Source organism: Myxocyprinus asiaticus, chromosome 42 (assembly GCF_019703515.2).
Source record: "Myxocyprinus asiaticus isolate MX2 ecotype Aquarium Trade chromosome 42, UBuf_Myxa_2, whole genome shotgun sequence".
Lineage (NCBI taxonomy): Eukaryota > Metazoa > Chordata > Actinopteri > Cypriniformes > Catostomidae > Myxocyprinus > Myxocyprinus asiaticus.
This window is the reverse complement of record NC_059385.1, coordinates 7,902,052-7,916,513: the sequence shown is the minus strand read 5'-3', so window position 1 is coordinate 7,916,513 and position 14,462 is coordinate 7,902,052. Positions and strand designations below refer to the sequence as shown.

General features: G+C 36.6%; 1 protein-coding gene across 2 annotated transcripts; it reads right to left on the bottom strand.

Moving 5' to 3' along the window:
- Positions 1–1,174: 1,174 nt before the first annotated feature.
- On the bottom strand, positions 1,175–13,018 carry igsf5a (immunoglobulin superfamily, member 5a). 2 transcript variants are annotated; one of them, XM_051684376.1, is made up of 9 exons: positions 12,521–13,018; positions 11,827–11,896; positions 10,734–11,042; positions 6,149–6,433; positions 5,455–5,586; positions 4,333–4,360; positions 4,106–4,188; positions 3,840–3,889; positions 1,175–3,493 (listed from the first exon to the last, which is right to left on the bottom strand). In XM_051684376.1, the coding sequence occupies exons 2-9, from the start codon at positions 11,879–11,881 to the stop codon at positions 3,425–3,427; spliced, it is 1,011 nt and encodes a 336-aa protein (XP_051540336.1). In that variant the 5' UTR covers positions 11,882–11,896; positions 12,521–13,018; the 3' UTR covers positions 1,175–3,424. The 2 variants fall into 2 exon arrangements, with proteins under 2 accessions (XP_051540336.1, XP_051540335.1); XM_051684375.1 differs by having other exon boundaries at positions 11,827–13,018.
- Between the last annotated feature and the right edge of the window lie 1,444 nt (positions 13,019–14,462).

Here is a 14,462-nt window from a genome sequence, read left to right as displayed (position 1 = left end):
ACACTGACTGCAAATCTCTTGGCTGAGAATACGAGAAACGCACTGCAGCCAGATATTATACTAAAGGAACATTTCCTATAGAACCTACAAATCATGTCTGCATCTGAAAGCAGCACACTGTTACTTCGTATCTTGGAAAAGCAGAATGTTTATGTCTCTATGTCTCTCTTGATTTTGTCTTCATATTAGTGGCTATCCATCCATCCAACCCAACTCTTAATACTAATCTTAAAGGAATATTCTTGGTTCAGTACAAGTTAAGCTCAATCGACTGCATTTGTGGCATAATATTGATTACCACAAAATTTATTTTGGTTTGTCCCTCCTTTTCTTTAAAAAATGCAAAAATCTGGGTTACGGTGAGGCACTTACAATGGAACTGAATTTTTAAACATTAAAATACTCACTTTTACATAAGTATAGCCAAAAGACAAACAATATGCATGTAAACATGATTGTAGTGTGATAAAATATGATTGTAGTGTGATGTTTACTAACCTTTTAAGTTTTAGCCGATGATGTAATGTCAACCAACCCTAAAATTACTGTAAAAAATGCAATTTAAACAACTTAACAGCTCAATTAATACATGAGTTTTAACAGAACAATTCCTGTAAGTGCTTTTATAAAATTATAAGCTTTAAATTTCTGCCTTTAAACCCTCCAAAAATTGGCCCCATTCACTTCCATTGTAAGTGCCGCACTGTAACCTCGATTTTTGCTTTTTTTAAGAAGAGGAGGGAAGAGTCGATATACATTTTTGTGCTAATCAACATTATGCCACAAATGCTGTCGATTAAGCTTAACTTGTCTTGAACCTGGAATATTAAATATGAATATAATCTATCTCTTTAATCATTTATTTTATTCAAAGTACATAAGGTCATACAACCTTCAAACTTAAAGGCTTTTGAAATGTGTTCAAACTTTCATACAAGACTTGTCAAGCGAATATCAATGTTTGTCTTGGCAAACTGTGCTTTTCTAGTTTTCATCAAGTTTGCTCCATAGGGTATTGGTTTATAATGCCAAGGTTTGACAAATTAGGAAAAATAATTTACACCAAGTACAAAAAATAATATATATATATATATATATATATATATATATATATATATATATATATATATATATATATATATATATTGTTGAATACATTTGAATCCATATAGTCACAAATAAATATGTACACATAATTAATTGCACTTTGGAAAAGTTTGTTCAAAAATACAAATAAGACAACATGGAGCTAGCTGAACTCAAACTGCCCCGTCTTACAGAATACCTTGGTTATAACTGGTTAACCCGTTATTGGTTAATTAATGATCAACTGTCAGATTTAAAGATGTTAGTGCCGTATAAATGTGGGGAAAAGTGCAGATGAGTAAAGACTCTATTTTTCTAGAAAGGATTTGGTAAATTTAATTTGAAATTGATGGTATTGATTGATCAAGTGATTCATTGCTTGACTGATTAATTAGCAGCACACAGATCCGCTCAAATTTGATGGCACTTCACTTTATAAATAATGTCACATTGCAGTCTAAACAATTTTCACCCTGTGGGGAGTTAAAGATCAGTGGTTTAGATGAATTGTTTCAGTGCATTATGCTCCGTGAAGCATGATGTGTCACATACAGTAAGATGGTCCTCTCTAAACATTTCTCATGAATAATCTGTGGTTAAATTGTGAGTATCTATAAAACAGGAAGCTAAACTCTCACGAGAGATGTTATGCCATATGCTAATGATTTTTTCATTCTGTTGTAAATGGGAAGTTGTTCCTGTCAAACAAACCTGCTGTCACAATACAAGCATCTGATGAAAGCAGTATGCCCATATAAGGATGTACAGTGAACACAAAATCTGTCATATTGGTAAATGAGGATGTGGTGTGGTTTGACCAGGACCCGACACAAAAGGGTTTGTTTAGCTAAATGAGGACATGCATGACTTCCAGCAGATCTAGTTTGACCAAGCTGATCTGACATGTTGGCATGTTAAAGCCCCAAAGACTGAAAAATTTTGAGTTCTTAAGTTCAAACATGCAATGGTAACAAAAATATACAGTCAGTATATATCACACAACTCCACTGTTGATAACTTGATCAAAGGTAGAAAAGAAATCCAAAATATAATACATATTGGCCTCCAAAAAGTATTTGGAAATGAAAATTCTCACATCATTTACTCACCCTCATGCCATCCCTGATGTTTATGACTTTCTTTCATCTGCTGAACTCAAATGAAAATTTTTAGAAGAATATTTCAGCTCTTTTGGTCCACAATTTTGAAGCACCACAAATCACGTAAGTCAGCATAAAAGTAATCCATATGACTTCAGAGTTAAAACAATGTCTTCAGAAGTTATATGATGGTGAGAAAGGTGTGGGTGAGAAACAGATCACTTTTACATTCTTCATTTTGTGTTTTTGGAGATTCACATTCTTCATTCATACCGCCCCCTACTGGGCAGGGACAAGAATTTCTAGCAAAAAAACGACTTAAATATTGATCTGTTTCTCACCCACACCTATCATATCACTTCTGAAAATATGGATTAAAACACTGGAGATGTATGGATTACTTTTATGATGCCTTTTATGATGACTTTATGTGCTTTTTGGAGCGTCAAAATTTTGGCAACCATTCACTTGCATTTTTTGGACCTACAGAGCTGAAATATCCTTCTAAAAATCTTCATTTGTGTTCTGCAGAAGAAAAAAAGGCATACATATCTGGGATGGCATGACGGTGAGTAGATGATGAGAGAATTTTCATTTCTGGGTGAACTATCCCTTTAAGGTGTTCTTAAAACATTATGAATTTTATTGCTCTGGAAAAGCAAAAAAATTAAACCAAGTGGCTCTTGCAGACAAATGATGCTAGGTCTTTTATTTTTTACTAACTTTACTTTTCTGAACCATCTTTGCAACTACTCAACCAAGTGGTGCCATGGCCACTGTTACTTCAACTATGAATATATATTCCAGGTTTCACAATCACTAAGTATACCAGTATGTTTTGTCTCCAATTTGAAAACCTAACGAATTTCTTTTGCTAAGTGTTGCTAAGAAATGCTAAGTGTGTTTGTGCTATAGTTATTTAAAATAAATGCCACTTGGTTTGATATTTTGTTATATAATGCAAAGACAATCATACATTTTTCAGTGTGGCTTAAATGTCTAAATAGTTTTTGGTGCCACCGTATATAATATATGTCCAATAAATCCAATAAATAATCTTGCAGATGAAGATCACAGTGTGTGCTGGTATTTCTGGCCATTGCACATATGTTTTGTAGTCCCTCAACACTCTTTTGTAATTAAACTTACAATTATACAATTTATGCACAGCAGAGGAGAGCCAGAGTTTCTGATGACTGTGAATTCCAACATAAAGGTTCCCCTCTCAGTTTTAGTCTCTAAACAATGGTTGCATGCCTGTGCTTCCTCAGATCATCTTCATTAAAGTTATTTATTGCATAGGGCATCTGAAAATCCAAATACATGAGTCAGATCAGAAGTCTTGCCAAACAATCATGCTCACAAAATATATGGAAGTATTTAAGTCAACATGAAAACATTTTTGTCCATAATGTGACGTATTTCCTAGTGAAACAGGACATTCAATGTGAAAAAAATGTAGATGGGGCTTGATTTTATCAATCGAGAATTGATTGGATCTTGAAAAGTGGCCAGTCATTATTAGAATAGAGTGAGACCTGATTGTGAGTTTATTACATTTTGATAAAAGACTATGAAGACCAGAAATGTGTATTAAGTAAGTAGGGTCAGTTTTGATTTCATGTTGACTTTGAGTTTGATCTGAGGCCTCACCTGCTGTTTGTTAAAGTTTGTGTGCCAGATTCCACCATTGGTGTCTCGTACTGTAAAGAAAAGCAAAGATTGCTACTGGTCTTTCACATGAAGGTTTACAGCACAGAGTTCTTCTCATATGACAGAATATTCATGCTTCCCTGAATCCTTACATTTAAAAGATAAGACAGTGAGAGAAAGAGAGAAATGGGGGCTTCTTGATTTGGCTTGAAATGTGCAGCGGTCCCAAATGTGTGTTTGTTTGTTTGTTTAAGCTGGAGTCTTACCGTCACGTCCATCTGTAATGTATCCCCGGTTGTCCCTTCCTCTCACATTTGCTGGCATCCTATTCTGTGACTGCGATTGTGCCCTGAAAAGGGAGCACAGATTTGTCAGTAACACCACAATAACAATGTTTAGGAAGCTGAGAGAAAAGTTAATCAATTTCACATTTGCATTTTTTAATCACTCTTAAATCCAAAAGACACAGCTCATTGTCTTAGTCATTGCTTACCTCCTGACCTCGTCGTGGTAAGTTGATTCTGTAAAACAGCAAGAAGTAGAGTTAAGACCTGTGCTTAGAGCAGATGTTAAGACCAGAATTACAACAATATAAGTATGAAATTAAACCTGGGTTTGATAAAAAATAATGTGTCCATTTTAAAATCCAATGTATAACAAAAGGATTTTGGCACTGAATGCCGTCAATCAAACTCATATAAAAAATCATATGCAACGGACTCGCTCCATTGTCAGAGGAAGAAGTTCAGTGTGATTTGGACAAGTGCGCGTTTGTACACATCCTCCATAACAGCCAACAAACAGCAGCAGATTGTCTACTGATAGATTTGGAGAGTTTTGCTGTGAAGGTACACAAATACTTTCATATCTACACAGTGCATGTGGAGAAGTTCAAAGACTTGTGATTTTGTGCAGCTGGACAATCAGAACGCACATTTCCTCTCTCTTGGTCCTACTCTTGAAAGAATACTACACCTTTTCGATGGCCTGCGTGCATTCTTTCAATCTCAAGAAAAATGCCCAAAGTTTCTAATGGACATTTTTAGTGACCCTTGTATAACGGGAGCCAGCTGGTACATGATAGCTGTGCAGTATGTGTAAACCTCACTCACTAGTGACAGACGCTAGAGGCTGTAGCCTTTAGCCTCCTCCTCGTTAGCACGCCCTCCTCCTATGCCGGCTGACGCCGGTTCGAATCCTGCCCAAGCAGGACCGGTTACACTTGCATAAACTTTAGATTGGCTTCGCACTTAAGCAAACAGCCACTTTTAACCGTGCACACTGGAGATATTACAGCAAGACCACATATCTGCCACAGAAGTGGCTTTGCACATTCATGACCTGAGAAAAGTCTCGCAGGCCAGGCTGTCCCGTTTTCCACAGAGAGGAATCTGGTCACCCTACTATTACTATTTCTTTCTGTTTAGAGGTTTAACAATTAGCAACTAGCAAAATGCTGAGATGAAATACTGAGTGTACCTGTAACTCCCATAAATGTTTAGAGTTTTAATGTTTAAATGTTTGTGACAAAATGGCAAAGTCAATGGAAACCGTCACACTTATCCTCACTTGGCACACCATACAGTATAGTGCAGATAGTGTGTGAAACACTCACTTTTTCTCTTCCTCCTCTTGCAGCAGAAAATAATTCCAAAGATGAGAAGAAATAGGAGAGCAGCAGCACTGAAGGCCACAGTGACTGAGATCAATACCGTCTGGTCTCTTATGGTGGCCTTCTTGGTGGACTCTTGAACAGAGAAAAGAAAGAGAGTCAAGCACCTTGTTCATTTTCTGACTTTCTTGACTGCCTAATAGGTTCATAAAGGACTTATTCTTGCAATTAACTGTAATGACTTCAATAATAAATGGTCATGGTGGACACTGGACAGCATGAGGCTGGAATTGAAGGTGCAAGTCACTATTGGTGTTTGCAGTGCCCTCTAGCTGCTGCTGATGGCAACTGTGGTTTAAAATGATTTTCCATACATATTCATCTCAGTTGACTGCTTTTCTGGCATTATGTTGATTATGCCAAAAAAAAAAAAAAAAAAAAAAGACTCATTTAGACTCACCTCTCGCTTATTTAAAAAAGCAAAAATTGCAGTTGCTTTAAGGCACTGACAATGGAAGTGAATGGGGCCAGTCAATAAATCTTAAAAGTGTTTCAAAAGTATAGCCAAAAGACCTAAACATTATATGTGTTAACATGATATAGTGTGACACAGTATTTGCCATCATAATTATCTAAGCTTATAATCTGATAAATTTTGATTGTTGATCACACATGCAAATAATTTAATTGTTCTTACCGACTGTAAGAAAGACAGTGCTGCTTTCTGGTGTACTCAGGGCAGGAACTGAGACAAAACACTGGACAGAAGAATTTTTGACCGCTGTGAGCTTCAGCGAGCAGTTGGAGTTAAACAGATTTCCCTGAGCTATAGAGCTGCTATTGCAGTTTCCCATTGACAGCCCATTTATGGACCAAGACACGTTGGGCTTTGGAAACCAGCCTATGGCCTGACACTCTAACTCCATCTGAACTCCTTCTATTTCAGTGCGATTTCCTCCTATAATCTCCACATTGCCACGTTCTGGAGAGAAACAGAGAAGAATTTATGGTCAAAACCATAAAGTTGGAAGTACATAATTCTCTATAATGTCATTGTATGCTGTGGAATTAAGATTTGTCAGACTTGTTATTATGAAGCGGTTGTCCATATACTTTCGGCCTTGTAGTGCTTTACAAACACACTTGCACTCTGCTCTTATCTTTATGGATTTATTTGTTTACTTTAATGATGGTTTGGCCAGCCTTAGAACATGGTCCATTTTACTTAAGAAGTAGATTATTATTGATTGTCTGGGCTTGGAGATGTAATCGTATAATTTTCCTCAGGACAGCAGGACAGGTGAAGGCAGTGACTCAAAGGTGTGGCAGACAATGTCTCAGTTGTGTTTTGCCATTTGCTGCACTTTGTCCGTTTTGTGATTGTCCATAAAATATTCACTGTCTGATGTTGTAAATTGATCCTCCATTCTCTTAAATGTATTACAGTAATTAAGAAATTATGTTAATGTATAAGGCTGCCAAATTCCTCTTTGTTCATACTGGCCTTGTATTGTTGCATTTTCTGGTTGAAATGAAAAGGAAACATTTAGTACTGATAAGGGCTTTGGTTAGAGAAAATGTATTTCTAGATGTAAAGAGTCAATCTCTGTACATGTTCATTTTGGGTATGCTGGTTTGTAGCCGAATTTTACGCTCGATCATGCACAAAATTGCTGAGTAATGCTTAAAGGTTGTTTTAAAAAGACCAGCTTATGGATGTAGGTGCTGAGAAATTCAGCTCAAAGATTATGCCTTAATAATTAAGACAGCCAACCTTTCATCCGAGGAGCAATATTTAGTGTTTGATGAACACAGAGAGTTTTAATAAGCAGACTCTTATCAAATTTGTAAACCCCAAAGGCAACCTGCACAAAATGCAACTAAACGCAAGAGAGTAAATAATGAGAGTAAAATCTTTCAGGTCTTGTTTACAAAGCTTAAATTAGATCAAATTTACTTTTGAAGAAAATTTTGTAATGCTTTAGTAAGATTAAATCACATATTTTCATTTGTCTGGTTTTAATTATTTTTGGAATCCTCTGCCTTATTTAATGTTCCTAAAAAATGATTTAAACTAAGAAAGAATACTTGTGAGTCCCCAAGGCCTGGAACACTTGGTTCACTCCTGGGTGCATCCATAAAATACAGAAGGCACCTTCTTGCTTTTCTTATTTCTTGTTTTTTTCTTCTTCCTTTATTTTGACCCCTTTTTATTGTCTTTAGTCAAATACTTTAATTGTTTACTTTTCTGATATTATTTCAACAAATTTAGTCTATATCTGTATCTCGATTTTATGTAGCCTTTTCTCTGTTGTGTCATGTCTGTTCTAATTTTTGTAATTGTTTGTTAAAGCAGTGATTGATTCCCTACAGTTAAGAAGGTTCCACATTTTGGAAAGATTTTGATTTAGCTATGTTACACTATATAGCACAAATTATCACTTAAAAATATTAGGACTGATTAAAATTATAAAACTACTAATAGATTAAAATGACAACTAATCATGTCTTATCTCATGTTTAAGTTCCAAGGAAAAAATAAATAAAATAAAGCAGGTTTTATACATTTTTAAGAATGATACTCAGAGCATAACACCGTATATGTGACTTAATAAATAGTTTTTTAACCCACAGTATTGATTGTTTTTAGTTTAGAATTGAATTTAACAATATTAATGATAATGCTAAATGATATCCAGTATAATATGAGTTAAAAGGAACATATTTCTAGTTTGGTGTCGATGAAGGGGTACAGACTTTTTGGTAGGGCTGTACAGCTCCATAAGACAAAATAAAAGTTGGACAACAATGTGTTTTGGTTTTGAAATCATCTGGTTTTTCTCTGGTTCTGATGTCAAATCATTAACAGGCATGCACACAATACTTGTACACATTGGATAAGCTACCTGAAAACTAATTAATGTATTTTAAATGCTGAGCAAACTGGGGTAATGGGCAAAAATCTATGCGTGATGATCGACCTTTCCCTGATAAAAAATGTGCGCCGTTTACATGACCTAGATTTCATTGTCGGGTTATAACCCTGCTGATGCAAAAATGTCTGATGGGAGTTAATTGTCGCTTGTCAGGGAGTCGGCAAAATGAGTCCAATCCTAGAGTACTGAAACTCTCAGAAACAACATGCCGACTTCCCGTGTGGTCATGTTGGCATGGGATGCTAGTGTGCTGTGTCCCCAGCTAGTGCTTTAAACTTGCTTAACCAGCTTCATCATAAAGACCATGGTGGACAACCTGCTTCACCAGGATTTGCTGGTGAATAACATGGGAATTGCATGTTGGTTAAACTGGTCATGTTAGTTGGGGAGCATAAATGATTTTAGATTGTGCATGTAAACACACTTGTGTTGGAGGTTTATAAGTAGAGTGCATTCAGAAAGTATTCATACCCCTTAATTTATTTTAATTTTTTTCACATTTTCTTATGTTGCAGCCTTATGCTAAAATGCTTTAAATATTAATTTTTTTCAACTCAACCTACACTCCATACCCCATAATGGCAAAGCAAAAACAAGATTTTTGATAAATTTGCAAATTTATTAAAAAGAAAAAAAAAAGCATTTATATCACATTGACATAAGTATTCAGACCCTTTGCTATGACACTTGAAATTTAGCTCAGGTGCATCCCATTTCTCTGGATCATCTTTGAGATGTTTCTACACATTGATTGGAGTCCACCTGTGGCAATTTCAATTGATTGGACATGATTTAGAAAGGCACACACCTGTCTATATAAGATCTCACAGCTGAAAATGCATATCAGAGCAAAAACCTAGCCATGAGGTCAAAGGAATTGCCTGCAGAACTCAGAGACAGGATTGTGTCGAGGCACAGATCTGGGGAAGGCTACAAAAATGTTTGGCTGCATTGAAGGTTCCCAAGAGCACAGTGGCCTCCATAGTTCTTAAATGGAAGAAGATTGGAACAACCAGGACTCTTCTTAAAGCTGGCCGCCTGGCCAAACTGAGCAATTGGGGGAGAAGGGCCTTGGTAAGAGAGGTGACCAAGAACCCGATGGTCACTCTGGTTAAGCTCCAGAGATCATATGTGGAGATGGGAGAATCTTGTAGAAGGACAACTATCACTGCAGCACTCCACCAATCTGGGCTTTATGGCAGAGTGGCCAGAGGGAAGCCTCTCCTCAGTGCAAGACACATGATAGCCTGCTTGGGATTTGCAAAAAAGCACCTAAAGGACTCTCAGACTGTGAGAAAAATATTCTCTGGTCTGATGAAATGAAGATTGAACTGTTTGGTCTCAATTCCAAGCATCATGTCTGGAGAAAACCAGGCAACGCTCATCACCTGTGTAATATGGAGTGGTGGTGGTGGTGTAGTGGGCACTGAACTGGTAAGCAAAAGGTTGTTGGTTCAATCCCCACAGCCACCACCATTGTGTCCTTGAGCAAGGCACTTAACTTAACCAGCTTCATCATAAAGCACCTTTGGCAGCGATTACAGCCTGAAGTCTTTTTGGGTATGATGCAACAAGCTTTGCACACCTGGATTTGGGGAATTTCTGACATTCTTCTCTGCAGATCCTCTCAAGTTCTGTTAGGCTGGATGGGGACCATCGATGGACAGCCATTTTCAGGTTTCTCCAGAGATGTTCAATTGGGTTCAAGACCAGGCTCTGGCTGGGCCACTCAAGGACATTCACAGAGTTGTCCCTTAGCCACTCTTGCATTGTCTAGGCTGTGTGCTTAGGGTCATTGCCCTGAATCTTTGGCCCAGTATGAGGTCATGAGTGCTCTGGACCAGGTTTTCATTAAGGATATCTTTGTATTTCACTGCGTTCAGCTTTCCTTCAACCCTCCAGGTTGCCCCAGGGGGATTGTCCCTGTAGTAAGTCGCTTTGGATAAAAGCGTCTGCCAAATGCATAAATGTTAATGTAAATATCATCCCAGTGGAGAAGCATGGTGGTGGTAGCATCATGCTGTGGTGGTGTTTTTCAGCGGCAGGGACTTGGGGAGTGGTCAGGGTTGAAGGAAAGCTGAGTCAAGGGTCTAAATACTTATGTCAATGTAATATTTCAGTTATTTTCTTTTTAATAAATTTGCAAAGTTATCAAAAGTTTTTGCTTTGTCATTATGGCGTATGGAGTGTAGATTGATGTGACATTTTTTTTTATTTAAAACATTTTAGCATAAGGCTGCAACATAACAAAATGTGAAAAAATGAATATGCCTGAATACTTTCTGAATGCACTGGCATGAACCATGAGTGGAAATGAGTCACATTAAAGCTTCAAACACTGCTCACCTTGTACAGACAGTGTTGCTATCCGAGGATCCCCACCCAAAACCTGACAGGTGACTTCCCCAGCATCGTCTCTCTGTACAGTGCTAATTGTAAACTCCCACTTGTAATTTCCAGGCGTGGTAAGATTTCTGGCAGAAAAACGTTCTGTACTGTTCAACACTCCCATTTCCAGAATGGTAAGAACCAAGCGTCCGTTAACTATCCAGGTCATGACAGACAGGGACTGAGTTGTGCTGCAGTTAAAATGGGCCTTCGATCCACGGAGGACAGCTGCATTTTGAGGTTCTAGTTGCACCTGAGCAGACACCCCTGCAGTGCAAACCACAGTCAATTAATTAAACTCATATTCCTTTGTTTATCATCTCTACACTTAAAGGGATAGTTCACACAAAAACAAAACAATTCTGTAATTAGTTATTCACCCTCATGTTGTTTTAAACCTGTATGACTTTCTTTCTTACACTGAATTGTTAAAACCTGATATGTTTGTTCTCTACTGTAAAATTGCAGTTATAAAGTGCCTGTGTAGGCTTGTAGCAGTATTTGAAAATGGTGAACATGTAGACTGTAGTAAAGTTCTTCATAAAAAAGTCATAAAATACGCTTAAAGGAAATGAACAGTATGAGTGATCATATTTTAGATCTCCTCTGCTTTTGTCCTCTCTTGAGAAATAAAATGAAAACGCAAAATTTCCATTCAATTAAATATTTTAGATGAGCAGAATTAGAAAAAATAAATCCACTATAGAAATTTCCATGACTTTTCTATAACATTGTACACTGTAAAAATTGTTTCATCATTATGTTACATAACAACATCTTTGTATCCATTTGTTTAATTTTTCACAATACTTTCTCCCATTTCTACATGATTTTTATTAATTTTGAGTTTCAAATTTATCAGCAATTAAATTCAAAGTGTGGCTCCACTTTTTTTCACAGTTAAACTAAAGTTTTGGATTTTAGTAGGAAATGTATTCCAGTGAAATATTTTTTTAATCCCAATGACCGTTACAAAACTGGAACCACTACTTAAAAATTCCCTGATTGTTCCAGACCGTGGAAACCCTGAAGAAATGAACAGTAAACTCACCCCCGATGATCAGAAGAAAAAGCCCCACTCTGAAAACATCCATGTTTCTTCTCATACCAACATCCAAAACCTTAAAATAAACGCAAGGCATTTAGAAACAAACAGCAATTTATGGGAGGACCACTTTTAATGCTTCAAAATTAATCCTGTCCATTCGATTAACTTGACTGTCTAAACCTCAGGAATTTAGTTTTTCTAGGTGTGTCTTTGTCATGAACATTGTTTGGAAATTTCTTTGTTTGATTACAAGGTATGCATAGAGTCCTTGCATGTTTCATGAACCTCAGATTATTCTGTCTCGGATTCATTCCAAATAGGTCTATTTTATAATCAAACTAAGAAAATATTAAGCTCTTATAATCAATCTAGTCAAACAGTTCTGCTTAAAGCATAATTATTATATAATTAATGTCCACAATGCTTCTGCCACATTACTGGAGAATCTTAAAAAATTTAATCTTTATTAAGAAACGATGATACTATAAAGTGTCTGCACTTATTTATGAAATAAATATGGAATCTTGCTACCGTGAATGAGGACAAGCCCTTTTTTATTACGACAGTGTTTGTTCAGTACACCTTTCAATACAGTGTTTACTAGGTAAAAGGAGACAGATCATATTTCATTCAAAACCCATGAAAATTAAATTAAATATTATTATAGGAAATAGACTTCAATATTAACATACTGTACCTCAAAGAAGATCCAGGGTTTAATCCAGGAACATTGCTTTGTTGGATTACCTGTCACCTGTCGGCCTACGGAAGGGCCAAAGTTCACCTGCCTGCCTTATCAAACAAAGAGAGACGAGACTTCTATTGCACCTCCACACAGTCGAAACCCATTGAGCCGGTCTGCTTTGCATATGGGTGTGTTCCAGATCACGTGTGGATTTGAAGTCAGTGATAAATTACATGTCAAATAAAGTGGCCCGTCTACCCAAAAGATTATTCTAGGGTTTTGCTGATGCACTCAACGTTTGTTTAAAAAGAAAAACGTTGACAATCAGTCCATCATTCCCGGATCTTACCAGATATACAGTGGGATCCAAAGGTCTGAGATAACATTAAACATCTGGGATTTAATATCCCATTTAAATCTTGAAATAAACTGAAAGTTTTTGGAATTTGTCAGATTATTCTCAAAGAAAAGTTATGATGTAAAATGAAAAAGAAATAAGATTCTGCACTATGCCTAGGTCACTAAGCAAATTTGTGACATGATTTGTTCAAAAGGTCAGATTTTCTTGCATTCATTAAAGAAATAATTCACACAAAAATGAAAATTCTCTCATCATTTACTCACCTTCATCAATATTTATGTCTATTTTTGCTAGAAATTATTTTCCCTGACCAGTAGGGGGATGTATATATGTATAATGTTAATCACCAAAAACACAAGAAGGAGAATGTGAAATTGAAAGTTAAAGTGGAGACAGACTGAGCAGGGAAGGGAATTTATAGTAAAAATTTACTTAAATATTTATCTGTTTCTCGCCCACACCTATCATGTTGCTTCTGGAGACATTGTTTTATCCACTGGAGTCTTATGGATTACTTGACTTGTGTGATTTTTGGAGCTTCAAAATTTTGGTACCCATTCACTTGCATTGTATGGACCAAAAAAGCTGAGAATTTCCCCTAAAAACCTTCATTTGAGTTCAGCAGATGAAAGAAAGTCATACACATCTGGGATGGCATGAGGGTGAGTAAATTATGAAATAATTTTCATTTTTGGGTGAGCTGTTCCTTTAAATCACAGAGGATACTCTTTGGAACATTCTCAAATAATGCCAGACTACATGGGTCATCAAGTTTTGTGCAAATATTTGGAGTTCATGTCAGCTCGAGCAAATGGTGACACACCAAAATCTAAGATTTTTTCTGTTAATATAGTTTGCAAAGAAAATATTTGTATTAAATTATAAAAATGCAAAATAGGGGCATTAGCGCTATAATAATTATATTTATCACACATATACAGTGAAATTATTTTTTTCACATATCCCAGCTAAGCTGGGGTCAGAGTGCAAGGTCAGCCATGATATGGTGCCCCTGGAGCAGATAGGGTCAAGGGCCTTGCTCAAGGGCCCAACGGTGGCATATTGGCAGTGCTGGGGCTTGAACCCCCAACCTTTTGGTCAGTAACCTAGAGCCTTAACTGCTGAGCCACCACTGCCCCATAAAAGGCTAGGTCACCTTTAAGTTGTCTTTACACTACAGAGTTAAGCGTGCTCTATGCCTTCTCAAAATTCTGTGTAAATACGCAAAAGCCAGACTAAATTAGCAGCCTTAAACTTTGTTGTCATGACACAGCATATATTTCATAATTTCATATTTAAGTGTAATTTCATATTTTCATTCTGTAACGTTGTTGGCTGCTGGCAATGACGAAGACGAGATGAAGAACCCAAGTGCAGTTTATTTACAAAGTGAGAACCAATAACCCTGACTACACCTGAACTAAACTAAACATGAACATGGCTTGACATAAACGTGGCTTGACTTAAACATCTACGATCACATCCAATACTTGACAACTAGACAATGAAAACATGAGGGCTTAAATACAAGACATGGGAGAACATAAACCAATGAACAAACAGAACTGATAACAAGAATTAAACAAACCAATA

What these genes read in the sequence shown, in the direction of transcription:
- igsf5a (XM_051684375.1), bottom strand. Translation starts at nt 11,917, where the DNA reads ATGCCTTGCGTTTATTTTAAGGTTTTGGATGTTGGTATGAGAAGAAAC. An exon ending in CACTGTCTTTCTTACAGTCG is followed by an intron (nt 5,587 to 6,148) that starts GTAAGAACAATT and finishes TCTCTGTTCAAG; the next exon opens with AGTCCACCAAGAAGGCCACC. An exon ending in TACCACGACGAGGTCAGGAG is followed by an intron (nt 4,189 to 4,332) that starts GTAAGCAATGAC and finishes CTCCCTTTTCAG; the next exon opens with GGCACAATCGCAGTCACAGA.